This window comes from Eptesicus fuscus, chromosome 8 (assembly GCF_027574615.1).
Source record: "Eptesicus fuscus isolate TK198812 chromosome 8, DD_ASM_mEF_20220401, whole genome shotgun sequence".
Taxonomy (NCBI): Eukaryota; Metazoa; Chordata; class Mammalia; order Chiroptera; family Vespertilionidae; genus Eptesicus; species Eptesicus fuscus.
The window spans coordinates 80,180,715-80,208,337 of record NC_072480.1 but is presented as its reverse complement, the minus strand read 5'-3'; the positions used below and the strand labels follow the sequence as shown (position 1 = coordinate 80,208,337).

General features: G+C 38.0%; 1 protein-coding gene across 2 annotated transcripts in view; it reads left to right on the top strand.

The window, feature by feature from the left end:
- Positions 1-27,623, top strand: part of LOC114232389 (A disintegrin and metallopeptidase domain 3-like) — a 109,333-nt gene that overhangs the window by 26,882 nt on the left and 54,828 nt on the right. For both annotated transcript variants that reach the window (XM_054720029.1, XM_054720030.1), the window contains 6 exons: positions 2,896-2,961; positions 7,789-7,860; positions 8,095-8,261; positions 9,319-9,400; positions 20,743-20,879; positions 23,087-23,273. In XM_054720029.1, the coding sequence (XP_054576004.1) occupies positions 2,896-2,961; positions 7,789-7,860; positions 8,095-8,261; positions 9,319-9,400; positions 20,743-20,879; positions 23,087-23,273 (711 nt within the window). The remainder of the gene's footprint in view (positions 1-2,895; positions 2,962-7,788; positions 7,861-8,094; positions 8,262-9,318; positions 9,401-20,742; positions 20,880-23,086; positions 23,274-27,623) is intronic.

Below are 27,623 nucleotides of genomic sequence, written 5' to 3'. Positions count from 1 at the left end.
GAAACACAGACATGAAACTTTATTGCAGTCACTTAACACATTGGTGTTAATATTTTTTCCCAACAGAAAGGAAAAGGGCATCTGGACTGTTTCCAATTTGCCCTCACAGAAAAACCATAATCTACAGTTATCAGAAACTAGTTGGTAAATTAAAATATAGTACCAACTTTTCAGAATCTTCTTTTTCATGAAACTCATTAGAGCATCATCTCCATGTCAAAGCATTCACTCTGGGGATGCTGAAACCTAGTGGGATGACCTCATCATCTTGTGAAGAACCTCCTGGGCCTCCTGGTTGTGTTGCTATGCTATGCCAGGGTAAGGGGGCTACAGGGTGTGAGGACTCCTGTGGTTTTCAGTCTGGGGGAAGGGGCAGAGGAAAGGGCCTGCAGTCTGTCCCTTCCAGAGGGAACTCAGTGGCCAGAGATCCAGGGTGCCAGCAGCAGGGGCCCATCGGGTCAGCACATTGTGAGCCTCCAGGGGACAAGGCATGGAGGGGCTCTCAGCCTTCACACGTGGAATCTGCTCTCTCCACCGCTCCACTACCTCAGCCCCACTTTGGTGTGGCATGGGGAAGAGGGGACCTCCGCCTGTTGGGGGCCCAGCCCGGCCAGGAGCAGTGGCTACACCAGGCTGCTCAACTCACGCCCTGCTCCAGCAACCTGGCGCTTTCCTCTCACTTTGCATTCCCACAATTACTATATGACTCAGGAATTCCATTTCCAAGTACCAAGAAAAATGGAAGACAAAATTGCACAAAGACATGTACATTAATATTTATAGCAGCTTTATTTATAAAAGCTGAAATGTCTACAAATGATCAACAGGTAAATGTACAAGCAAGTTGCAATGGATATCTTCAATGGCACACTACTTAGGAAGACACTAATGAATTACTAATAATCACAACAGGGATGAAATCTGTATGAAGGAAACCAGACAGAAATGAGTACATGCCATATGATTCCATTTATATGAAATTCTAGAGCAGATCATTGTAACCTATGTTGAAAAACAACATTTCATTGGTTTCCTTGAGCCTGTGGCTATTGACTTGGAAGAGGGTAATGACAACATTCTTGGCCTGACTTATGGAAATGGTTACATGACTGTTTATATTAATACCAACAATGTAACTGTATACTTAAAATGGATGCATTTTATTGGGTGTAAGCCACAATGAAGTCAATATAAATAATTGAAAGTACAAACATGATGAGAAAATAGAGGCAATGTTTGGGGGAAACTTGATGGGAATTTGTTAGCTTGAAGGTTGGAACAGGATTTTAGAGGAAGATTTTGAAAGAAAGGAAACTAGGCTTCTCCCTCATTGCAGCAGCAATTTTTTTGTAGATTCCAGTTATCCAAATTTATAAAAACCCTAGGTCCGACATGACCAGAGACTTGACCAACCGGAAGTTAGTCCTACAGTCAGTGCTGGGTTTCTGTGGCGACAACCAGGTCGGCATGGGAACCCAGCACTGACTCCTGAGGGGGGCTATGAATCAGGCCCAGAGAGAGGCCTGAAGAGAAAAGCAGGGTTTGATCCATAACCTCTGTGGCAGATATTGATCAGCACTTGCTTCTCTCTTTCTCTCCATGTCTGGCTAGCAGCCACGCCTCCATTTCTCTCCAGGCCTCTACTGGGGCTGCCTTTCTGATCAGGCCCCATTGATAGGCCCAGAGATGCTGACTGGCAAAGAAACAAACCAATCAGAACCAAATCTGGGTAAAGTGTGAGGAGCCAATTGCTGTCTAGGAGGCAGAGCTTTTGACAATGACTGGCATAGAAACCAACCAATCAGAACCAAATTGGCTGGCAGAGGAGGGCAGTTGGGGGTGATATTAGCCCGGCAGGGGAGGGAAGTTGGGGGTGACCAGGCTGGCAGTGGAGGGCAGTTGGGGACCATCAGGCCAGCAGGGGAGGGCAGTTGAGAATGACCAGGTCAGCAGGGGAGGGCAGTTGGGGGCAATCAGGCCAGCAGAGGAGCAGTTAGGTGTTAATCAGGCCAGGCAAGGGAGCGGTTAGGGGATGATCATTCTGGCAGGCAGAAGTGGTTAGGGGCAATCAGTCAGGCAGGCGGGCAAGTGGTTAGGAGCCAGCAATCCTGGATTGTGAGAGGGATGTCTGACTGACAGGAATCGCGCCTAAACTGACAGTCAAACATTCTCTGAGGGCTCCTAGATTGGAGATTGTGCAAGCTGGGCTGAGGGACACCCCCCACCCCAGTGCACGAATTTCATGCACCGGGCCTCTAGTCAAAAATATAAAGTGAAAGCTTGTGATTGGTGCCTAAAATGTTTGTTTGGAATCTCACCTGCTTATTTACTTAGTCAGCACTCATCCTTTTATTTTCCTGTTACCTGTATCTTTATGTATCAATAGTTATTTATCTACTAGAGGCCGGTGCACAAAATTCATGCATAGGTAGGGTCCCTAGGCCTGGCCAGTGATCAGGGCCAATCTGCAGGGTGACTGGTGGGACAATCAGGAAGTCCCCGCTGGCACCCACCTTGGCTGGCCTGGTGCTGCCTGGTCGCTGACCCAGCCCCCCGCTGGCACTGCCAGTCACCTCCTTCTGTGGGGCGACAGGTGGGAAAATTGGGGGCCCCTGGTGGCACGCACCTTGGCTGGCTTGGTGCTGCTCGCTTGCTACACCTGCCCCCTGCCACCACTGCTGGTTGCAGTTCCTGTGTTGAGCATCTGCCCCCTGGTAGTCATTAAGCATTATAGCGACAGGTCGTTCTGCCCATCATTCTACTGGTCAGTCGATTTGCATATTAGGCTTTTATTATATAGGCTACCTCTCTGTGTGAACGTATATAATGCACATAATTATATACCATATAAGAATTTAAAAATGTTTTATTTATCTCATGTCCTCTGTTTCACAGAAAAAATTGGATGTTATACTATTGAAAAGAACTCTGAAAATACAAATCATTATGGATAAAGCCTTGGTATGCATTCTTGATATATTTCATCATATCTTTGTTTTGTGTTTAAATACAAAAGGAATAAGAAACATTCTTTCTTTGCAATACAGATATAAAGTGTTCAAAATGTGTATTTAAGTACAGCAGGGCATAAAGATATATCAATTGCCTCTTCATTGAAATATGGAGACAAGTATTTATGGTATTGATATCTAAATCAGTATGGAACTCCTGTAACAATGTATAACTTTGTGTGTGGGGGAGGCTTCTACTACACTATAATACATTGGATTATGACTAACTGCAGATATTTCCAATCCAACCCTAATTGTGGTGAAATTTTCTTTCTTGAATTGGTTTCCATTTTAAAACAAGTATTTGTTTTATTACTCAATTGGTGATTCCTGTTATTGAGTATTTTCTTTCATAAGATTATTTTATGCTTTATAAACACTTGTGATGCCTGGTGGAAGTTATAAATGTTAATAATGGGGAGAATTATTCATAGGAATGTTCATTTAGTTATGCGAATTCTTAACAAAGCCATATGGATCAGAAGTTAAACAGTCTAATTTGTTATCACTGTTATTTTTTCATCAGTCTCTCAATGACTACAATAATGTTCTACTTTTTTTCTTTTTTAGGTTCTTTATTGTTTAAAGTATTACATATGAATCCTTTCCCCCCCATTTCCTTTCCCGTTCATTCTATCACCTTTCTGCAAATGCTCTCACCCCACTTACTGACTGTGTTCATGGGTTACACTTATATGCATGCATACAAGTCCTTTGGTTGATCTCTCCCCCGCTTCTTCTCCCACTGTCGCCCCTTGCCTGTGAGGTAGGATATTCTGTTTAATGCTTCTATGCCTCTGGATCTATTTTAGTTCACCAGTTTATGTTGTTCACTATATTCCACAAATGAGTGAGATCGTGTAATATTTATTGTTCTCCTACTGGCTTATTTCGCTTTGGATAATGCTCTTCAGCTCCATCCATGCTGTTGTACATGGTAAGAGTTCCTTCTTTTTTTACAGCAGCATAATATTCCACTGTGTAGATGTACCACAGTTTTTTAATCCACTCATCTGGTGATGGGCACTTAGGCTGTTTCCAAATCTTAGCCATTGTAAATTATGCCACTATGAATATAAGGCTGCATATGTCCTTTCTGATTGGTGCTTCTGGTTTCTTGGGATATATTCCTAGAAGTGGGATTACTGGGTCTAATGGGAGTCAATTTTTAACATTATGAGGAAACTCTATACTGTTTTCCACAGCAGCTGCACCAGTCTGCATTCACACCAGCAATGCATAAGGGGTCCTTTTTCTCCACATCCTTGCCAGCAATTGTCATTTGTTGATTTGTTGTTGATGGCCATTCTAACAGGTGTGAGATGATACTGCATTGTCATTTAGATTTGCATCTCTCAGGTGATTAGTGACTTTGAGCATATTTTCATATGTCTCTTGGCCTTCTGTAAGTTCTCTTTTGTAAGGGGTTATTTAGGTCCTTTGCCCATTTTTTTAAATTTCTTTATTGATTAAGGTATCACATATTTGTCCTTATCCCCCCATTCCCATCCCATACCCCTCCCCACACATGCCCCCATCCCCCTGTTGTCCTTAACTGCTGGTTAGGCACATTTGCTTGCACACAAGTCCTTTGGTTGACCCTTGCCCATTTTTGATTGGATTTTTCATCTTCCTTTTGTTAAGATGCATGAGTTCTCTATACATTTTTTAAATTAAAACCTTATTTGATAACATTGGCAAATATGTTCTGCTATGCTGTGGGCTTTCTTGTTGTTTTGTTGATGGTTTCTCTTGCTGTGCAGAAGTTTTTTATTTTGATGTAGTCCCATTTGTTTCTTTTCTCCATAGTTTCCTTTGTGCTAGGTGCTGTATCAGTAAAAATATTTCTATGACTTATGTCTGATATTTTTCTGCCAATGGATTCCTCTAAGATTTTTATGGTTTCTTGTCCTATGTTTAAGTCCTTTATCCATTTTGAGTTTATTTTTGTGTATGGTATAATTGGTGGTCTAGTTTCCTTTTTTTTTGGCCTATATCTGTCCAGTTTTCCCCACATCATTTATTGAAGAGACTATCTTGATTCCATTGTATGCTTTTGCTACCTCTGTCAAATATTAATGGAGTGTAATGGCTTGCGTCTATTTCTGGGTTCTCTGTTTGGTTCCATTGGTGTATATGTCTATTCTTGTGACTGAACTAGGCAGTTTTGAGAGCAGTGGCTTTGTAATACAGTTGGATATCTGCTATTGTGATCCCTCCAAATTTGCTCTTCTTTGTCAGGATTGCTGTGGCTATTCGGTGATTTTTTTATGCCAGTTGATTTTTTCGGAGCATTTGTTCTGAAAAGTATTGGTATTTTAATGGGGATAGTAATGAAACTATAAAATTCTTTGGGTAGTATAGACATTTTAATGATTTGATTTTACCGATTCATGAGCATGGTAGATCCATTTTTCTTATGTCTTCCTCTATTTTTTTTTCAAGGTCCTGTAATTTTCCGACCACAGGTCTTTTACCTGCTTAGTTAAGTTTATTCCTAGGTATCTTAATTTTTTTGTTGTAATGGTAAATAGGATTATGCATTTAGTTTCTCTTTCTGTATGCTTGTTGTTGTATGAAGAAAGTCATGGATTTCTGAGTGTTAATTTTTTATCCTGCTACATTGCCAAATTAATTTATTCAGTCTAATAGTTTTTTTTTTTTCTTTATGGAATCTTTGAGGTTTTCTATGTACAATATCATGTCATCTATGAATAATGACAATTTTACTTCTTCTTTTCCAATTTGAATGCCTTCTATTTATTTCTTCTTCTTCTTTAAGTATATATTTTTATTGACTTCAGAGAGTAAGGGAGAGGGAGAGAGAGTTAGAAACATCAATGAGAGAGAATCATTGATTGGCTACCTCCTGCACACCCCCTACTGGGAATTGAGCTAGCAACCCAGGCATGTACCCTTGTCTGGGATCAAATCCACCCTGATCTGGGGCCCCCTTATGGGCAGGCCAGCAGGTTTCCACCTGTGCACTAGGCCTCTATCCTAGTTTCTAGAATGCTTTTATTTTTTCTTTGGTTTCCTTGGTAACCCAATCATTGTTTAATAGCTGCTATTTAGCCTACATGTTCTTGATTTTTTGGAGTATTTAGGGGAAGGGACGGAGGCCTTAGCTGGTGGTGGCATCAGGCGTCCAGGGGAAGGGCGGGAGTACTCAGCTGGCAGCTGGAAGCCGCTAGGGATCCTACCAGTGCACAAATTTCGTACACTGGGTCTCTCGTTTTGAATAATATAACTATCACTAGGTGCCCGGTGCAGAAATTTATACACTGTGGAGGGGTCTCTCAGCCCAGCCTGCCCCCTCTAACATACTGGGAGCCTTCAGGGGATGACCTACTGATGCCTTAGGCCTGCTCCCCATTGGGAGCGGGCCCAAGCCGCAGTCTGGCCACTCTTTGCAGGAGACGACCGGGCTGATCAGGGGAAGGCGCCAGCCCCATCACCCTGCTGCTGCAGCCACTGCCAGTCACTGCAGTGGCCAAGGTATTTTCATCAACATGGACTCCAGTCCCTTCTCCATGAAAAAAAGACAACTTTCTTTAAGCATTTTCAAGATGTGTCTTTCATAGGATATGATATTTCTTTGTTTATTTTTCTTTTGATCCTCACCTGAGGATATGTTTCCATTGATTTTTTCCTCTTCTCTCTGATCCCAGGCTCGGCCCCTTCCCAAGCCTAAAGCCTCCACCCCAGGCTTTAGGCTTGGGAAGGGCACCCCCTGCCCCTCCTATCGCAGGCTCGGCCCCTTCCCAAGCCTAAAGCCTCTGCCTGATGGCCAGCTCGGAGTGACCTGGGTGCCAAGGAGGTTCTGGGGACCCAGGTATGTATGCAAATTAACTGCCATCTTTGTTGGGTTAATTTGCATACTTACTCTGATTGGCTGTGGGCATAGCAGAGGTATGGTCAATTTACATGTTTCTTTATTATTAGGTAAGAAGATATTATATGACATCTGCTTTTTGTCCAGGAATTTCCTGGTATATAATTTCATATTTTTAATATTTCTATGTCTTTGAAATCTAGGTGTTTTAATTTTAATTTGCACAAGGTATCTTTTTTTATAGCCTTTCCTATTTGTGGTATTGATAATTTGTGATTATTGACTCATTTACACATCATACTTTTATTTCTTTATTCTTACTTTTCACATATTTAGCCTTAAAAAGGATAACTTTCACTCATACCACACTCAAGCTGCAGTGTATAAATTTACAATGTGGTTTAGTGAGAAAGGTCATATACAAATAAATGCCAAGGTGCAAACATAGCATTTTAGGGAGTTAAGAGAATAGAATCATAGACTCCCTTTGTCTATTTCAGAGTATTGTGACCATTAGATTTTATTTTTTGTTAGGAATCTTTTGCAGACTTGGTGAAGGTTATTGAAAATCTGAAACTGCCACTTTTTATGCTCTTCTCAAACACTTTTAAATGTGTGTGAAAAAAAATCAATATGAAGGATTTCAGAGAAAATATTATAATTTTTTGTCCTCTTAAAGGAGTATATATTATTAAATTTGCTCACTATTATGGTACTCAGAGCTCTGTGTTAGACCAAAAGACTTAGTGGTTTAGTTAGAGACTTGATTCTGGTTCTTACTCTTAGTATTTATACATAGATAAAACTTCTTAAGCATTTGATAAATCTTAATCTTCTGCTTTTATCTTTCACTTAGTCACTTATTATAGTATTTCATATCTATTGAAATGTGATATCTTAGTAATTTTCACTAGTGATTAAGACATATAACTTGTCTTTCAGTATGATTACATGGGCTCTGAAGTGGCTGTTGCAACTGAGAAAATTGTCCATATCTTTGGTCTTATCAACACTGTAAGTGTTTATGTTTTGTATTCTAAATAAGAAGCATTCTCAATTATGCAATAACATTATTTATAGATATAGAATTAACATTTTTATAAAACTATAGTCCTACCAACCTGTTTCACTTCCCATGGGTTTCATCTCCAAATTACACTAAATTGAATATATTAGCATTTCTGTATAGAGATGTAATGTTATATCTGTGATTGTCTAAACTGTATATCATGCATCTTCTGTTTTCAGATGTTTTCCCAGCTGGAACTGACTGTTATGTTAACATCTTTGGAGATCTGGTCAGATCAAAATAAGGTTTTATGTACTGGGGATGCTAATGAACTACTACAAAGATTTGTGTCATGGAAAGAAAACAATTTGTTTCAGAGGTCCCATGATATGGCATTCTTGTTGATGTAAGTTCCTTATTTGCATTGAAAATACGGTTTATCAAATTATTTTATATATTAGCTATCAAAACTACATATAAATGTTAAATATAATGACAAAAAAGAATGTATGAGCACAATGTTGGCAAGTGCAAAGTAAAAATATCAGATAACAAGGTATCATAACAAATCATGGTCGGCCATTATTCTCAGAGTGGACTATTTACCTGTGGAAATATAATGAACTGGAAATTATAGGAAGTCTTGGGATATACATGGGCCTCTGAGTTTTTAAAGATTTTCTTAGATGCAAATAACTGAAGCCATCATTTTAACATTAAATAAAATATAGTAAGTAAAGAGAATGTAATAATTGTATACAAAGCTTGTGGCAATCCACAAGATTATAATGGTAATGTGCTCACCTCTGGTATTCCTGTATTGACCTAAATTGTAGCTATTTAATTACTTGCAGTATACCTTTCAAGGGATTGTGCATAGATTTTTGTTTTAATAATTTAAATATTTTAGATTTTTAAAATTTCGAATTCTGAAGTCTGAAAGAATTATAGAATAAATCTATTGGTATATCCTGTAGAATCTAAGGTGAAGTTTGGAAATTTCGGAGCAACTTTAAGAACTAAAATGAATGTGGACAGTTTGTGCACCCTATTTCTCTTTTTCTTCATATTCCGTCTCTCTAGTTGTCCTCCAATGCAACATTTTTATATGCTTTAAAGCTTTCGCTATGTGAAAATCATGGCAGTAAGCCCTCCTGACTATTACAACCTAGAATTATATCCACCCAGAAGTGACAACAGTGCTGATTAAATTTCTGTAAGGATTGGACACTTCAATGTTCTGGGAAGTGTATCAAATAATGTTGAAGCGTTTCTTAGAACTTAACTTTGTATAAACTACATGAGGTTACCCAAATAGAAAAATGATTAAATGCATTGGAGTTGATATGAAATATTCACATTTTAACAAAAAGAGCTTTATTGAGGAATCCAATTCTTAAAAAGTCATTAAATTATTAATAATTTAGAATGCACTTATCCTCAATACAATTTTTATTATTTAGTTATAGGGATTATCCAAATTATGTGGGAGCAACATATCATGGAAGGGCATGCAATCCAAAACTTGCTGCAGGAATTGCTCTGGTATGCATTTTATTCCCATCTCTTCAGTAGTTATGTACCCTGTTGAAAGTTAATATCCACTTAAAGGAGAAAAAGTACATGTAGTGTATCTACCACAATAGTTTGACAGAATTTTAGAAAGTGTTTTTATTTTTATTTTTATAGATTATGGAAACTCAAATGGTGTAATACTAAAAATGGTTTTTATTATGGTTAAATACATATAAAATATATTATCTTAACTATTGTAAGTACATGGTGTAGTAGTGTTAATTTCTTTACATTGTGATAAGCTTATCTGCAGAGCTTTTCATCTTTCATAACTGAAACTTTGTACACTTTGAGAAAAATAGCCCTTATTTCCAAAACTTGTAGCCCCTGACAACTACCATTCTACCCTCTTCTTCTCTGAGTTTGACATTTTTACATTCCATGTATAAGGGAAAATCATGTAATATTTGTCTTTTCCTGACTTATTTAACTTAGGATTGTATTACCCTGCTACATCCATATTTTTGCAAAGGCAGGATTTTATTATTTTTATGGTGAATAATATTTCATTTTGAGCTACCTTTGCATATCTGTATATATAAAAGCATAATATGCAAATTGACCAGACAACCTAACGGCTGCTCACTATGATGTGCACTGACCACCAGGGGACAGATTCTCAACACAGGAGCTGCCCCCAACCCTCAGGCCCCAATCACCCTATCCGGGTCCTGCAGGAAAACCTCTTGGCCCCTCCTCCTGGCTGGCAGGCTCTGATTGCCAGATGGGGATCAGGGAACCATGGATGGGTGGAGGTGTACACGGGCTGTGCCAGACCAAGGTGAGTGCAAGCAAGTGGGGCCTGATCGCCCCACTGGTTTCCCCACACACAGAGGGTGACTGGCGATGGTGGTGGGGAGTGGGGGCAGTTGCAAGCAGTTGGGGAAGATTGGCCCTAATCACAGGCCAGGCCTAGAAACCCTACCCATGCAGAATTTCATGCGCTGGGCCTCTAGTGGTATAATATAGGGGTATATAAGTATGCATATGTGTCTCTGTGTGTAACTGTGTGTGTGTGTGTAACATTTTCTTTATCCATTCATTTGGCAATAGACACTTATGCTGTTTCCATATCTTGGCTATTCTGAATAATGCTGCAATGAAAGGGCAATGCAGATATCTCTTCTATTTCAAATATGTTTGATATATACTCAGAAGTGGGTTTGCGGTATCATATGGTAATTCTATTTTTAATAATTTAATAACTGCTTACAATAGTTTATAATCTCAACAGTTTATATTGCATCATGAAAACATCACTAACACTCGTTATTCTCTGTTTGTTTTTTATCCTCACGTAACCCGATGACATGTTTATTGATTTGAGAGAGGAAGAAAGGAAGTGAGACAGAGAGAGAGAGAGAGAGAGAGAGAGAGAGAGAGAGAGAAGTCGATGTGAAAAAAAAAACAAAAAACATTGATTGCTTGGTGACTCCAACCCAAAACCTTGGTATATTCCCTGACTGGGAATCTAACCTGCAACCCTATGGTGTATGGGATGATGCTCCAACCAACTGAGCCACCCAGCCAGGGCATTGTCTGGATTTTTAAATAGCAGCCATCCTAATTGATATGAGGTGACAGCTCATTGTGGTTTTCATTTGTATTCCTCTGATTATTAGTAATGTTGAGCATCTTTTCATATGCCTTTTAGATTTTTGTATATCATCTCTGGAGAAATGTCTATTTAAATACTTAGTACATATTTATATTGATCTATTTGATTTTTTGTTGCTAAGTGGCAGTAGTTCTTTATATAATGGTTATTAACCCCTAATCAGATACATGATTTGCAAATATTTTCTCCCATTCTGTAGGTTGCTTTTACACTCCATTGATTTTGCTCTTTGAAACACAAAACATTTAAGTTGGGTGTAGTCCCATTTGCCTATTTTTGCTCTTGTTGCCTGTGCTCTTGGCATTATATCCAAGAAATTATTGTCAATCTCAATGTCATGAAGATTTTCCTCTATGTTTTATTCCATTTGTTTTGTAGTTTGGGTCTTACCTTTAGATTGTTAATCCATTTAGAGTTACCTATTGCATATGGTATAATATAAGGGTCCAAGTATATTCTTTTCTATATGCGTGTTCATTTAGCCATTACCATTTATTGAAGAGAATTATCTTCTTTTCCACTCAGTATTCTTTTTTTAAAATTTCTTTATTGATTAAGGTGTTACAGATGTGTCCTTATTCTCTCATTACCCCCCCCCCATCCCTCTCATTCATGCCCTTACCCCCATGGTGTATGTGTCCATTGGTTAGGCTTATATGCATGCATACAAGTCCTTTGGTTGATCTCTCCCGCCTACCCCCACCCTCCCCTACCTTCCCTCTGAGGTTTAATGGTCTGATTGATGTCTCTCTGTCTCTGGGTCTATTTTTGTTCATCAGATTATGTTGTTCATTATATTCCATAAATGAGTAAGATCATGTGATATTTATCTTTTTATGCCTGGCTTATTTCACTTAGCATAATGCTCTGCAGTTCCATCCAGGCTGTTGCAAATGGTAAGAACTCCTTTTTTTATACTGCAGCATAGTATTCCATTGTGTCGATGTACCTCAGTTTTTTAATCCCATCATCTGCTGATGGGCACTTAGGCTGTTTCCAAATCTTAGCTATTGTAAATTGTGCTGCTATGAACATAGGGGTGCATATATCCTTTCTAATTGGCATTTCTAGTTTCTTGGGATATATTCCTAGAAGTGGGATCACTGGGTCAAATGGGAGTTCCATTTTCAGTTTTATGAGGAACCTCCATACTGTTCTCCACAGTGGCTGCACCAGTCTGCATTCCCACCAGCAGTTCATGAGGGTTCCTTTTTTTTCTGCATCCTTGCCAGCACTTGTCGTTTGTTAATTTGTTGATGATAGCCATTCTGACAGGTGTGAGATGGTACCTCATTGTTGTTTGGATTTGCATCTCTCGGATGATTAGTGACTTTGAGCCTGTTTTCATATGCCTCTTGGCCTTCCTTCTGTCTTCTTTCGAAAAGTATCTATTTAGATCCGTTGCCCATTTTTTGATTGGGTTGTTTATCTTTCTTGTGCCCACTCTCACCACTCCTGTTCAACCTAACGCTGGAAGTATTAGCCATTGCGATTACACAAGAAGAAGAAATAAAAGGCATCCAAATTGGAAAAGAAGTAAAACTGTACTTATTCGCAGATGACATGATACTGTACATAAGAAACTCTAAAGACTCCATCAAAAAATTATTAGATTTAATAAATGAATTCAGCAATGTAGCAGGATATAAAATTAATGCCAAGAAATCTATGGCATTTCCATACACCAATAATGAACTTACAGAGAGAGAGACTAAAAAAGCAATCCCATTTACCATCACACCAAAAAAAATTAAGATACCTAGGAATTAACTAAACTAAAGAGGTAAAATACCTATATGTGGAAAACTACAGGACACTGAAAAAAGAGATAGAGGAAGACATAAACAGATGGAAGAACATACCGTGTTCATGGATTGGTAGAATTAACATAATTAAAATGTCCATACTATCCAAAGCAATCTATAGATTCAATGCAGTCCCCATTAAAATACCAATGGCATATTTCTCAGACCTAGAACAAACTTTCCAAAAATTCATCTGCAATAAAAAAAGACCCCAAATAGCTGCAGCAATCCTGAGAAAGAAGGACAAAGTAGGTGGGATCTCAATATCAGATATCAAGCTGTATTACAAAGCCACTGTTCTCAAAACAGCCTGCTACTTGCACAAAAACAGATATATAGATCAGTGGGATAGAATAGAGAACCCAGAAATCGACCCAAACCACTATGCTCAATTAATATTTGACAAAGGAGGCATGAACATACAATGGAGTCAAGACAGTCTCTTCAATAAATGGTGTTGGGAAAATTGGACAGATACATGCAAAAAATAAAACTAGACCACCAACTTACACCATACACAAAAATAAACTCAAAATGGATAAAGGACTTACACATAAGATGGGAAACCATAAAAATACTAGTGGAATCCACAGGCAGTAAAATATTAGAAATATGCCACAGCAATTTCTTCACCGATACAGCTCCTAGGGCAATGGGAACTAAAGAGAAAATAAACAAATGGGACTACATCAAAAATAAAAAGCTTTTTCACAGCAAAAGAAAACATCAACCAAACAATAAGAAAGCCCACCGCATGGAAGAACATATTTACCAATGTTATCACCAATAAGGGCTTAATCTCCAACATTTACAGGGAACTCATACAACTCCACTCAGGATTCTTGTTGAACAAATTATCTTTTCCTCATTATGTGGTCCTGGTAACCTTCTCGTAGATAGTTTGAACATATATGTGAGGGTTAATCTCTAGGCTTTCTATTCTATTTAATGATTTATAGATTTTTCTTTAAGTCAATACCGCACTGTTTTTATTATGTTAGCTTTGTACATATATTTTGAAATCTGTAAATGTGGTTCTTCTACTTAGTTCTTCTTTTTTTAAAATATTATTATTGTTATTCATTGTCCCTTGATATTTCATATGAATTTTGAGATTATTTTTCTTTCTACTTCTACCAGAAAATGTCGTTTGGATTGTTGTGGGGACTGCATTGAATATTAAGATTGGTTTGGGTAGTAATGACATCTTAACAATATTATGTCTTCCATTTGCGGATGGAGACTTTTAATTTAATTGTGTTTTCTGTAATTTATTTCAGCAATATTTTGCAGTGTTCCATTTACAATTCTTTCATCTCCTTGTTTAACTTTGTTTCTAAGTATTTCTTTCTTTTTTTGATGGTATTGTAACTCCAATTATTTTCTTTTTAAAAACAGAACATGATTATATTTTAGTATACAACATTTGTACAACCAAAAAAGCCCAAACCCAAGTCACTATGATAAAGTAATAAAAAACATGTTATATCATTTGCATTGCATGACCAGTTGTTGACATCTTTAGTCTTAAAGAGCTTTTAGGAACCAGTAACAAATGTATTAATAATCAAGGAACTGGAAAAAAATGAAATAATACAAATGACAATTAAAGAATAAGAATGTATGATGTTTCAGATAAATAATGACAGAAGAATAATTTGTCTATAATATCACACTGTCAAAGAATAAAAACATTACTAATATTTTATAGTTTTGAAAAGTTTTGTACACTTTCAACACTCTTAAGCAATAACTGGAAGACCAATTGATGAGGAATATCTACAGTTAGTGGAAAAGCTACAGTTTTGATTCAAAATATAAATTCAGGATATCCTCAGCCATAGGATATCCAATTAATTAACATTATTTCTATTAATCAGTTGAACAATTTTAAAATAAGTTGTATAATAGTCAATGTGTTGGCCCCAAAACACTAATTGGCTATCAATCTGTTTATCAGCACAACCCAAAAGGATGTGCACAGAAATCCATTAAGAGTAGATAACAGCATAGTGAATCTAGTCCATGAAATTATAATTATGTATGGTGTCAGGTGGAACACTTTGTCAACTATATGGTTGTCCAACCATTATGCTGTACACCTGAAACTAATACAATATAATACCAAATGTAAATTGTAATTGAAATATAAAAAACAACAGTATATAATACTGGGGAATAAGAATAAAAGAAAAAAAACACTTGAAGTAAGACTATATACTTAATAAATTTCTATGTCCTCTAAAATCTCAAAAAGATGATTTTTAATGAATATCCTACCTAATAATAGACAAATATGCAAATTGACCGCACATTCACTACACCCACCACACAAGCCATGCCCATCAACCAATCAGGACGAGTATGCAAATTATCCCAACAAAGATGGGGGCTAATTTGCATATCAAGACAGTGTAGAAAGAAGCCAAGAGCTGCAGAAGGGAGCAAAGCTGTGGAGAAGCAAGCAAGCCGGGGGGAGGAGAAGGGAGGAGCGGAGGCAGGGCCGGGGGAGAAGGGAGAAAAGCAGGCAGGCTGGGGGAGAAGCCAGGCCAGGGGAGAAGGGAGGAGTGGAGGCAGGGCCAGGGGAGAAGGGAAAAGCAGGCTGGCTGGCAGAGAAGGCGGGCCGGGGGACAACGGAGGAGCGGAGGCAGGGCCGGGGTAGAGTGCAGCAGGAAACCCTATTGCAGAATTTTTCCTGCAACGTGAACGCTAGTATTATATATTTTGCCTATCACAAGTACTATTAGGAACATATGTACTTAGTACTCATGGGAGCACTGGAGTAAGGCCTTGCAATGATAAGTCCTAGGCTTCTCTGTAATGATGTCTCTCCCAATCGCTCTCCAAGGATTCAGTCCAACAGCAACAATGAAAATAGTCAACATCCCTGAGTATCATTCTCTCCATGATACACTTTAGGTCACTTTCAAACATGAGTTTTCTTAGTCTCATGCTTCTGATCTGCACGGAATGTCCACTGCATTTCAGATTATTCATTTTAAGTGTATGGACACACAATAAATTGTTTTGATTTTATATCCTGCAATTCATTTATTAGTTCTAATAGTCTTTTATGTGCGATCTTTTGTGTTTCTTATATATATAGGATCATGTCAGCTCTGAACACTGGTAATTTTACTTCTTCCTTTCCAAGTTAAAAGTCATATATTGTATTGCTTAATTGCTCTTGGTAAGTTTTTGAATATTAATTAGAAGTGGTGAGAGAGAGAATCTCCTGCCTTATTATGTTGAGGTAGATGTCTCATATTCCAGTTTTCTTGAGAGTTGTTTTTCACATAAAGGTGTTGAATCTTGTGAAATGCATCTTTTGCATTAGGTGAGATCATGTGGATTTTACCCTTCATTCTGTGAAATTGGTATATTACATTGAAGATTTTCCTATGTTAAATAATCCTTTTATTTCAGCAGAAAACAATCTCAGTCATGGTGTATAATTCTGCTAATATGATATTGAATTCAGATTGCTAGTATTTTTGTATTAATATTCATCAGGATATTGGTCTTTAATTTTTTTCTTGTTGAACATTTTGGTATCAGGGAAATGATGGATTCATAAAATGAGATTGGGAATATTCCTTCTTTGATTCTGTGGAAGATTTTGAGAAGGACTGGCATTACATCTTTGTAAAAGGTTTGGTAGATATTACCAGTAAAGCCATAAGTTCCTGGGTTTTTGTTGTTGTTGTTGGAAGGTCTTTGATTACTGCTTCATTCTCCTTACTAATTGTCTCTTTAGATTTTGTTTCTTCATGATTCAGTCTTGATCAGTTGTGTGTGTCCTTCTCTTCCAACTTATTAATAACATGAATGTAGTAAGGTATTGAGCTTTGTCTCAAATATAATGAATATAGTCATGCACCACATAATGTTATTTAGGTCAACAAGGGACAGCTTCATTCACATATAATCTTCTGTGCTTTTGGTCACAGAAGATTATAACGGAGCTGACAAATTACCATCACCTAGTCCAGTGGTCAGCAAACCGCGGTTCGCGAACCACATGCAGCTCTTTGGCCCCTTAAGTGTGGCTCTTCCACAGAATACCACGTGTGGGTATGCATAAAGAGTCAAAGTCAATGCCAGGTTTGAAGACTTTTAAGAATACAATAATAATGTTGCTTGGGGCAATGTCACAGGCTACAAATGGAAGTCCTTTGTAATCTGGCACAGTGAGAACCCCTGGTCTTCTTTTTTTTTTTTTTATTGATTATGGTATCACATAATTGTCCTCATCCCCCCATTCCCATCCCAAACCCCTCTCCATGTAATCCCCCACCCCCTTGTCGTCCATGACCACTGGTTAGGCTTATATTCATGCACACAAGTCCTTTGGTTGATCTCTTCCCCTTACCCCCACCCTGCCCTACCTTCCCTCTAAGGTTTGACAGTCTGATCGATAATTCCCTGTCTCCGGGTCTGTTTTTGTTCATCAGTTTATGTTGTTCATTATTTCCCCTAGATGCTTGAGATCATGTGATACAACAAATACCCTTATAAGAACTGAAAATGAGACAAGCCATAATGATTATGCTGAGAGGCAAATGAATCAGTCTGTAGTGAGTTCCTTTCTGGGCCAACAGTTCTTTTGAGCCCCAATTTCAATGTCAAACAGTTCCTTATGTGTACATGTCATCAATGATATTTCAGATCTGGTTGGTGGACAAATGGTGGCCCTGTCTTTTAAGCAAATCAATGAGCACTGCCTTGCCCTACAGAAGCAATAAGTCATGGATGACTCAACTCCTCTTGCAGGGTGCCCTCCTGAATTGCTGTGCCAGCAAAATGGAGTACTGTTTGGAGAGAAACAACCTTTTGAGATTTTGGTGATTATTGATAATGCTCCCAGACATGGTCTTTTAGTTGGTGATCTTTATCTTAATGTTAAAGTGGTGTTTCTCCCTCCAAATACCACCTCCTTGATTCTTCCAATGGGTAACATAATTATAGCAGATTTTAAGGCCTGCTATCTAAGGAAGCCCTTTGCCAAATTATTGCTGCTAGTGAAGGAGCCACTGAGAAGACGATGCCCTTCTGGAATATTACAATATATATGACGGAATCAAGAACCTAGCTTGGGCTTGGGGTGATGTCATGCAGCAATTTATGTGTAACATTGGGAAGAAAACACTCAAGAGGTTCCTCCATGACTTGAAAGATTTTGCCAAGGAGGGAAGGTCGCAAAATGCAATAAGGCTGTGGTTGACATTGAAAACTTTAACCTGGGTGTGGATGAGGATGACATTGAGGATATCCTAGAGATGGTTTCTGAGAATTTGGAGTAACTACAGGAACACAGAACTGAAGAAGAGGTAAGAGAAAAGAAAACTTCAGGAGAAGGAAAAGAAAAAAATCCCCAGAAAATATAGTGTTTAGGTTTTAGCAGAAGCTTTTACAGACATCAAAAGCTCATTAAAAAATTTGAAATCATGGTCCCCAAAACCAAAATGTTTCATTAATAGAGAGGAATGTTTATCCAATTTGTTGACCTACAGTTTCCACAGTATCCTATCTAATAAAAGAGTAATATGCAAATTGACCATAACTCCAAGACACAATATGGACACCCCCATATGGTCAAAGATGGCTGCCCTCATGTGGACACAAGTTGGCTGCCACAAGATGGCTGACAGGGGAGGGCATTTGTGGGCAGTTGTGGGTGACCATGCCAGCAAGGGAGGGCAGTGTGGGGGGGTACAAGGACTGCAGAGGAGGGCAGTTGGGGGTGACCAGACTGGCAGAGGAGGGCAGTTCGGGGAGACCAGGTCAGCAGGGGAGGGCAGTTGCGGAGGAACAGGACTGCAGGGGAGGGCAGTTGGGGGGGGGAGTCCTGTAGGGGAGGGCAGTTGTGGGCGATCAGGCCAGTAGGGAGGGCAGTTAGGGGGGACCAGGCCTGCAGGGGAGGACAATTAGGGGCAACCAGACTGGCAGGGGAGGGCAGTTAGGGCTGACCAGGCAGGCAGAGGAGGGTAGTTAGAGGAGACCAGGTCAGCAGGGGAGGCCAGTTGCGGGGGAACAGGACTGCAGAAGAGAGCAGTTGGGGGGGAATAGGCTTGCAGGGGAGGGCATTTGTGGGTGATCAGGCCAGCAGGGAGGGCAGTTAGGGGCAATCGGGATGGCCGGGGAGCAGTTAGGCATCGATTAGGATGGCAGTGGAGTGGTTAGGGGATGATAAGGCTGGCAGGCAGAAGTGGTTAGGGGCAATCAGGCAGAGGCAGGCGAAAGGTTGGGAGCCAGCAGTCCTGGATTGTGAGAGGGATGTCCAACTGCCCAATTAGGCCCGATTGGGATCAGGCCTAAAAGGCGGTAGGACATCCCTCAAGGGGTGCTTGATCGGGATTGGGCCTAAAGGGTGGTAGGACATCCTTCAAGTGGTGGCTGATCGGGATTGGGCCTAAACAGGCAGTTGGACATCCCTCAAGGGGTCCCAGATTGGAGAGGGTGCAGGCTGGGCTGAAGGACACCCCCCACCCCGTGCACGAATTTCATGAACCTGACCTCTAGTTCTCTTAGAATCTTTTCTAAAATGTTTGTGACATTAGTTGTAATGTCCTGACTTTCTTTCTTTATATGGAGCCTTACGTCTTCTTCTCTTGGTTACTCTAGCTAACAGTCTGCCAGTTTTCTTGACCATTTCAAGAACCAACATTTTGTTTTTGACTCTTCCTATTTTTCCATCTCTAGATTTTATATCTATTTATTTTCTTGGGTTCATTTTGTTCTTTTATTTTTAGTTCTTTTAGGTTTAATGTTATGTTTTTCATTTGAGATCTTTCTTCTTTGTTGTTGTTGTGTTTTTTTTTAATATGGTTTTTAATTGATTTTAGAGAATGAAGAAGGGAGAGGAAGCGAGAGAATCATCAATGAGAGAGAAACTTCCATCAGCTGCCTCCTGCTTACTCCCCACCATGGATTTAAGCCTGCAATCCAGGCATGTGCCCTGACAGGGAATTGAAACAGTGACCCGTTGGTGAATGGGATGGCACTGAACCAACTGAGCCACACAAGCCATGGTTCTTTGTTTTTTAATGTATATGTTTACAGCTAAAATTTTTTCTCATAGCCCAGATTTTGGTGGATCCCATAAGTCTGGGTATGTTCTATTTTAATTTTCATTTTTCTGAAATTTTCAAATTTCCTTTTCACTTCTTTGGGTTCATTAATATTTCAGAGTATATTGTTGAAGTCTCACAGTCATGTGAATTTTCAAAAATTTCTTCTCTCATTAATTAGTAGTTTCATTCCATTGGCATTAGAAAAGATACTTTGTATAATTTCAATATTTTCAAAGTTGTGAGACTTGTTTTGTAGCCTAACAGGTGGTCTGTACTGGAGAATGTTTATGTACTCTTGTAGAGAATGTGGTATATTTTGTTCTTATTGCGTGGGATATTCCATATATATTTATATAGATAGTGCTAACAAGCAAATGATGAAAAAATGATAAGAAAGCAACAAACCATCTTTCCTAAAACTATTGATAAAGACAAAATTGATTTCCAATTTAACTTTTAAGAATTTCTGTATTTTTTTCAAACATTCACTGGAAAAATAATATAGTGACTAAAACAATGTTTCTTCTCAAACATTTTTTAAATTATTTGGATTTCAAGCAGTAAGGTAATAAAAACACAAAAGCAGCATTAATATTATCTGTATCTTATCAATGACATTTGGACTAAAAATACCATTTCTTAAAAAAAATAAAACACACCACAATTTACCAATTTTTTTCATGCTATATTCTTAAATTTGTGTTTGCATTTAGGTAGTATGCCCACAAATTATTAATTGAAATGATCAAAAGGATGGAGAAATAACTTAAGCAATACTGTGTTGTTGTTGTTGTTGTTGTTTTTTTTTGTATTTAGTATCCAAAGAGGATATCTTCAGAGGCATTTTCAGTTGTTATGGCACAGCTGATTGGAGTTAATCTGGGATTAAGATATGATGACATCTATAATTGTTACTGTCCAGGAACTGCATGCATTATGAATCCTCAAGCAATGTAAGGTGTTGTTTATATAAACTCTATGTAGTTTTTGGTGAAATGTTTGTAGTAGTCTTTGATGTATAATTGCTTGCAATATAACTTATGAGTAAAAAGATTTGTATTAAATAGATACGTTGTTATTTAAAGATTATCAAACAGAACTAGGATTTGATATTATAGAAAATGTGATTAATATTTTTATATTTAATGTGACAGTCCACAGAGAAAGTATTTGTTGTTAGTGACTTTCTGGGGCTTGCTATAGTCTTGAAGTGAAATTTATTTATTCATTTTGAAAATGTAATGAGCAGTGACTGTGTTGCAGGATTGTGTGCTTGCCTTACCAATGGTTAACAAGGTTAGTGAGTCCTAAATATCTTATATTAGTGCGTTAGGGACAGGAAAGAAAAAAGTGGCCATAGAATAAACAAAATATAAACATCTTGCGATAAGTGCCCAAAAGGAGGGAAATAGGGAATACATGGGAAGAGAAAACTTTCTAATACTAGTAATGTGGCCTAGGAAATAATTCTGTAGGGACTTGAAGAGAAGGAATTAATCCATTTACCTAAAGAACTTAATGAATACCATTCAGGGAGGGCAGGCGAGTGATACTTGGATGGCAACAAGCTTGAGAAACTCAACAGACTGTTATGAGGAAATTGAGGGCGTAAGGGGAAATAATGACAACCAAGAGACATAGTTTGGACTATAAGGACATATATACAAGGAAAATAAAGTGAAATGCAAGGAAGCTAAAGAACACTAAGTCAGGAGAAGAAGTCCAGGAGTAACTAACATAGGGTATGTAGGAAAGAGCCTGATCGTGTAATCATGATGTGAGAGATGGGATTTTATGATCAATGTAGCAAACCACATTTTAAATTGATTTATACAGTATGGCTAATAAAAATTATCTTAAAATGAATGAATAATACATCAGAGGGAAATATTATAATAACATTGGGGAGATGATTCTCATAATTACAGCAATTTATTAAGATTGAGAGAAATGGAAATGGCAAGAATTATTTGTAGATTATTGGATATCACAACTTAACAGATAGTGAAAAAGGCAAATGTTTTAGGAAAGGAGAAATTGGGAAATCTTGAGGCAGTTTTAAATGCTATTTTGGGGGCTCTGAGTCACTTATTAGAGTTAAGTCCACAGTTATATAATCAGGATCTCTGAAGACAAGGGATCTAGAATGCCTGAGCCATCTGCGTATTGATGGGAATGAAAACCACGACCAGTTCATTTAGAAAGAAGTTGAAACTAGTTAAAGAAGTGCCCTAAGATGTAGCTTTGTGGGCTTGTCATAGAAAGGAAGGCAGTATTAGAATTAGAGAGGATGGCTCCATACATAGGGAGAACTATGTTTTAAGAAAAGGGAGAAGATGGAAGTCGGATGGTAATTTAGTCCCCCCAAGTCTCTGACAAAATAAAGAGTAAAAGGAAAACAAGCAAAAAAGCAAAAGCATATTCTACATTTCCCAAACTGAAACACACCAAAGATACCAACAGGTGGGTTCAATTCACTAACAATATAAGACCCTCATGAAGTAAGGGTAGGAGGAAATATAATTAACAAAGTGATGTCACTCATTTGTGGAATATAATGAACAAGATAAACTGATGAACAAAAACAGATCCAGAGACAGAGAAGCATCAATCAGACCCTCAAACCTCAGAGGGAAGGCAGTGGAGGGTGGGTGGGAGGGGGAGAGATCAACCAGACTTGTGTGCCTGCATATAAGCCTAACCAATGGACACAGACACTAGGGAGGGTGAGGACACGAGCAGGGGGCGGGGGCAAAGGGGGGAATGGGGGGATAAGGACACATATGTAATACCTTAATCAATACAGAATTAAAATAAATTAACAATGTGGGGCCTCTAAAAATCTCACAGACCTGGGAGCTCAGAAATCATTGACTCATCTACTTAAATAGAACTTTTGTGTGTCAAGCACTGTTGTGTTTTAATATATTCTAACTCATGTCACTTCCTCTACTTGCTAGAATTCCATTATATTAAATTATAATATAAATGAACTCATTGCTTACATTTTCTATGACTTGTATTAAAAAATCAAAGCGCTATCCCCTCCTTCTTGTTTTTCTCTGACTGAAGTTGTACAGAATTAGTAGTGCTATATTGAAGAGTATTACTTTGATAGTGATTTTACTCCATTTATCTGAAGAATGTGATTTAATTTTAGACGTTCCCGTGGTGTAAAGTTGTTTAGCAGTTGCAGCGTGGATGAATTTAAACGTGTAGTTTCACAGCCTGAATTTGAATGTCTTCAGAATCAAACCATTTCCAAAGTGGTGGTCCAAGGAAGAGAAGCAACATGTGGCAATCGAATTGTGGAAGCGGGAGAGCAATGTGATTGTGGCACTGAAGAGGTTAGTGTCAGTCATTAATGGCATAGCTGAAGACTTGTTTTTCCGCTTATCAGATAGTGCTATAAATAGAGATGTGAAACACAAGGGAAGGGCTTTTTGTCAAATGTTGCACCATTTCATCAACTAAGACATGGAGATATTGGGCATGTGAGGATGGACTCTTCCTGATTTTGAAACATTGGAAGAATTTAAGTATGGAGTAAGTGTAGCATGGATTCAATAAAATTTTGTTCATTGTGCAACCATTAATAGCAACACTCACCTTTCTGCTTCATAAAACTAGCACCCTCAATAATATAGTCACCTAAATCATCTCCTGAATTCTTCCCAAGTGAGTATTGGTTCCCAAAATTATACAATGAGTGTTGCTTACCTCCTCATCTCTTAATTTCAGTCCTTGCATCTGGGAACTTCATTTATTTTAACTTGGTTGACCTTAACTGAATAAATCATAATGCATCATTAATTATTGTTATATTTATTTCTTGCTATCTTTTTTCAATTGTGCTTGGTAAGATAATTAATCAGTGAATTTTGTTGTGACTGTCTTCATGTACTTAGCCATTGTGATGTGAATGATCTAGATTTTCTAGAAAATATGAAGGCTCACTAATTATTAGTGAAAATTCCGTATAAATAGTTTGCATTGCAATTGTAAGTGAATGTATTTTTTATTGTCTGACTTCTCAGCACTTGAGAAATTATATTGATACCTCCAATAATACAGTTGTATTTGCCTACTTCTCACTAGAATTTACTTAATTCATTCTTTATATTTTGAAGCTGTTTTATATGGTGCAAACTTTTTATAATAGTTATACTTTCCTAGATATTTACTTTGTACTGTCAAATAGTGAATCATCTTATCTCTAATGCTGCTTTCTGTTTTAAGGTCTGACATATCTACCTCTATCTCCATCACTATCTCTGTCTCTGTCTCTGTCTCTATCAATATGCACACACCAGCTTTGTATCATTTAGCATGTCCCCACTATTTCTCTATTATCATTTGGTTTTTCTATACTATTACCTTCAATATCTACATTGTTTTCATTTATTATTTAATCTGTATTTGATTTATAAGATTATCACCTTAGACATTATTGTGATTAGCATTTTTATTATGTTTTCATTTTTATCATGCTTATTTAACGTTTAACCATATCTGGGATACCTTTTCCAAAATAACAGTGTTTATGACTCAACTAGTTTATATACAATGTTTGTTAATATTTCATTTCTGTCACCTTACACTTTATAGTAAAAAGTACATTGAAACATGGTTGCTTTATTTTACCTACCATTCCTTTATTTATTTTTTAATTTTAATTTTTTTAAATTTAATAAATCTTTATTATACAGATTATTACAATTGTTCCTCTTTTTTCCCCATAGCTCCCCTCCACCTGGCTCCCACCCCACCCTCTGCCCTTACCCCCCCCCACTGTCCTTACCCACCCCCCACTGTACTCATCCATAGGTGTACGATTTTTGTCCAGTCTTTTCCCGCACCCCCCACACCCCTTTCCCACCGAGAATTGTCAGTCCACTCCCTTTCTATGCCCGTGATTCTATTATATTCACCAGTTTATTCTGTTCATCAGATTTTTTTTCACTTGATTTTTAGATTCACTTGTTGATAGATATGTATTTGTTGTTCATAATTTTTATCTTCACCTTTTTATTCTTCTTCCTCTTCTAAAAAAATACTTTCAGCATTTCATATAATACTGGTCTGGTGGTGATGAACTCCTTTAGCTTTTTCTTATCTGTGAAGCTCTTTATCTGCCCATCAATTCTGAATGATAGCTTTGCTGGGTAGAGTAATCTTGGTTGTAGGTTCTTGCTATTCATCACTTTTGAATATTTCTTGCCACTCCCGTCTGGCCTGCATAGTTTCTGTTGAGAAACCAGCTGACAGTCGTATGGGTGCTCCCTTATAGGTAACTAACTGTTTTTCTCTTGCTGCTTTTAATATTCTCTCTTTGTCTTTTGCTCTTGGCATTTTAATTATGATGTGTCTTGGTGTGGTCCTCTTTGGATTCCTCTTGTTTGGGGTTCTGTGCACTTCCTGGATTGGTAAGTCTATTTCTTTCACCAGGTAGGGGAAGTTTTCAGTCATTATTTCTCCAAATAGATTTTCAGTATCTTGCTCTCTCTCTTCTTCTGGCACCCCCATAATTCTGATGTTGGTACTCTTGAAGTTGTCCCAGAGGCTCCTTACACTATCTTCATATTTTTGGATTCTTTTTTCTTTTTGCTTTCCGGTTGAGTGTTTTTTGCTTCTTTGTATTTCAAATCTTTGACTTGATTCTTGCGATCCTCTAGTCTGCTGTTAGATCTCTGTATAATATTTTTTATTTCAGTCAGTGTATGTTTAATTTCTAGTTGGTCCTGTTTCATATCCTCGCAGGTCTCTCTAAATTTATCGGGCTTTTCTAGAAAATTCTTGAAAAACCTTATAACCGTGGTTTTGAACTCTATATCCAGTCATTTGCTTTCCTACATTTCTTTCATTTGTGATCTGTTCCTTTGTCTCCATATTTTCGCTTCTTCCCTGAGTTGTTAGAGTGGCTTTGTATGCTAGGTGTCCTATAGGGCCCAGTGGCTCAGCATCCCCAGTTACCTGAGGTGGACTCTCTTGGTGCACCCCTTTGTGGGCTGTGTGCACACTCTTGTTGTAGTTAAGCCTTAATTGCTGTTGGTATCACTGGGAAGAATTGACCTCCAGGCCAATTGGCTGTGAGGATCAGCCATATCTACGCTGGGAGAACTTCTATGCTGGAGACACTCTTATGAGACAAGACTTGGAAAAGCCTCTGTGCTCAGCTTGGATGGGGTGGAGTCTCCAGGCAGAGCAGACAGTCTTGGATTCCCATCAGCCCTGCCCTAATAGGCCCCTGTATCTCAATGTCCCGTGGTAATCACTGCATGCACCTCTGAGAGAAAGCCACCCTTGAGTTCCGCCTGCTGCCAGACAGTCCAATTTCTCCCCAAATGAGTCTGGGTCTCCAGAATTTCACCTGGAACTGGAATTCAGTGCAGTTGGGAGTTTTTGTCTCCCTCCCGCTTGAGAAAGCCAGCCGCACACTCAGTTGCCAGTCCTCTCTGCCCACGCGTCTCAGTACCTCTGCCTCCTCCAGCTCCTCTGAGTCTCAGTGTGCTTTTCTCTTTCCTTCTAGTTGTAAAATTTCCACTCAGCCAGCCTTCCTGTGGTTCTGGATGATGTCTTTTAGTTGTAGTTTTGAAATTGTGCGAGGCAGCAGTTTTGATGTTAACCTATGCCGCCATCTTGGTTTCCCCTTTAGTTTTTTATATATGTCAAAGATTCCTTCTAAAATTATTTCCTTAAACTATATTTTAGGACAACAGTCCTCTTGATTGTTTAAATTTCTGTATTGTTTCAATTTCCTCTACCTATGATTGTTTAGCAATAAATATTTTTCATTCTCATCATTTCCTTGTGATATATAATACACATGAAGGATATATATGAAGTATGGATGGAGAGTGTAATGAAATATCAGCACCTGAATAATTTACACTTAGGCCAAAACAAATTTTACTGATGCCAAAGAAGTTCTTTGTGTGTCCTCTCTCAACAACATGCCTCTTCCCTCAAAACGTCATATAGAATTTGATGGTAATTGTATCATTACCTTGCTTTTCATCATAGTTTTACATCCTACTTTTTGCATCTTCATGCAATGTGTTTTTTTTGACTGTTTACTACTTTTATACAATTTACAATCATATGGTTTATATCATTTAGTAAATTGGTCTTTCACCCAATATTGTACTTGTCATGTTTATCAGTTTCCTTAATGTAGATATAATCCAATTGTTTTCATTGTTCTAAGTATTAATTTTATGAATATTATAACGTATCCTTTCTATGTCCATGAAAACTTAAATTTATTTCACTCCTTGACTATTAAGATTCATGCAGTTATGACTGTTTTTGCATATCCATGCTGTTATACATGTGCCTTCATTTCTCAAGGGCGTATACCAAAATGTGACTCTGCTATGTCAATAGGTATATATGTATACTAGTGGCCCGGTGCATGAAATTCATGCACATTGAAAGGGAATTAATTAGAGGAAATATTTTAATATTGCTATTTGCACTTTCTCTATAATAGAAGTGTGAGAGATGAAAGGAAATGAGTAAAATGTATATGAAAATAATACATACTTTTATTAATAAATAAACAATAACAAAATGATATAACAACAACAAACACATGATATAAAAACAACAAAACAATGATATAAAAACAACAGTGATGTAAACAATGACTGATAAAGTGATTAAACTTATTCTAATACTAGAGACCTGTTGCACGA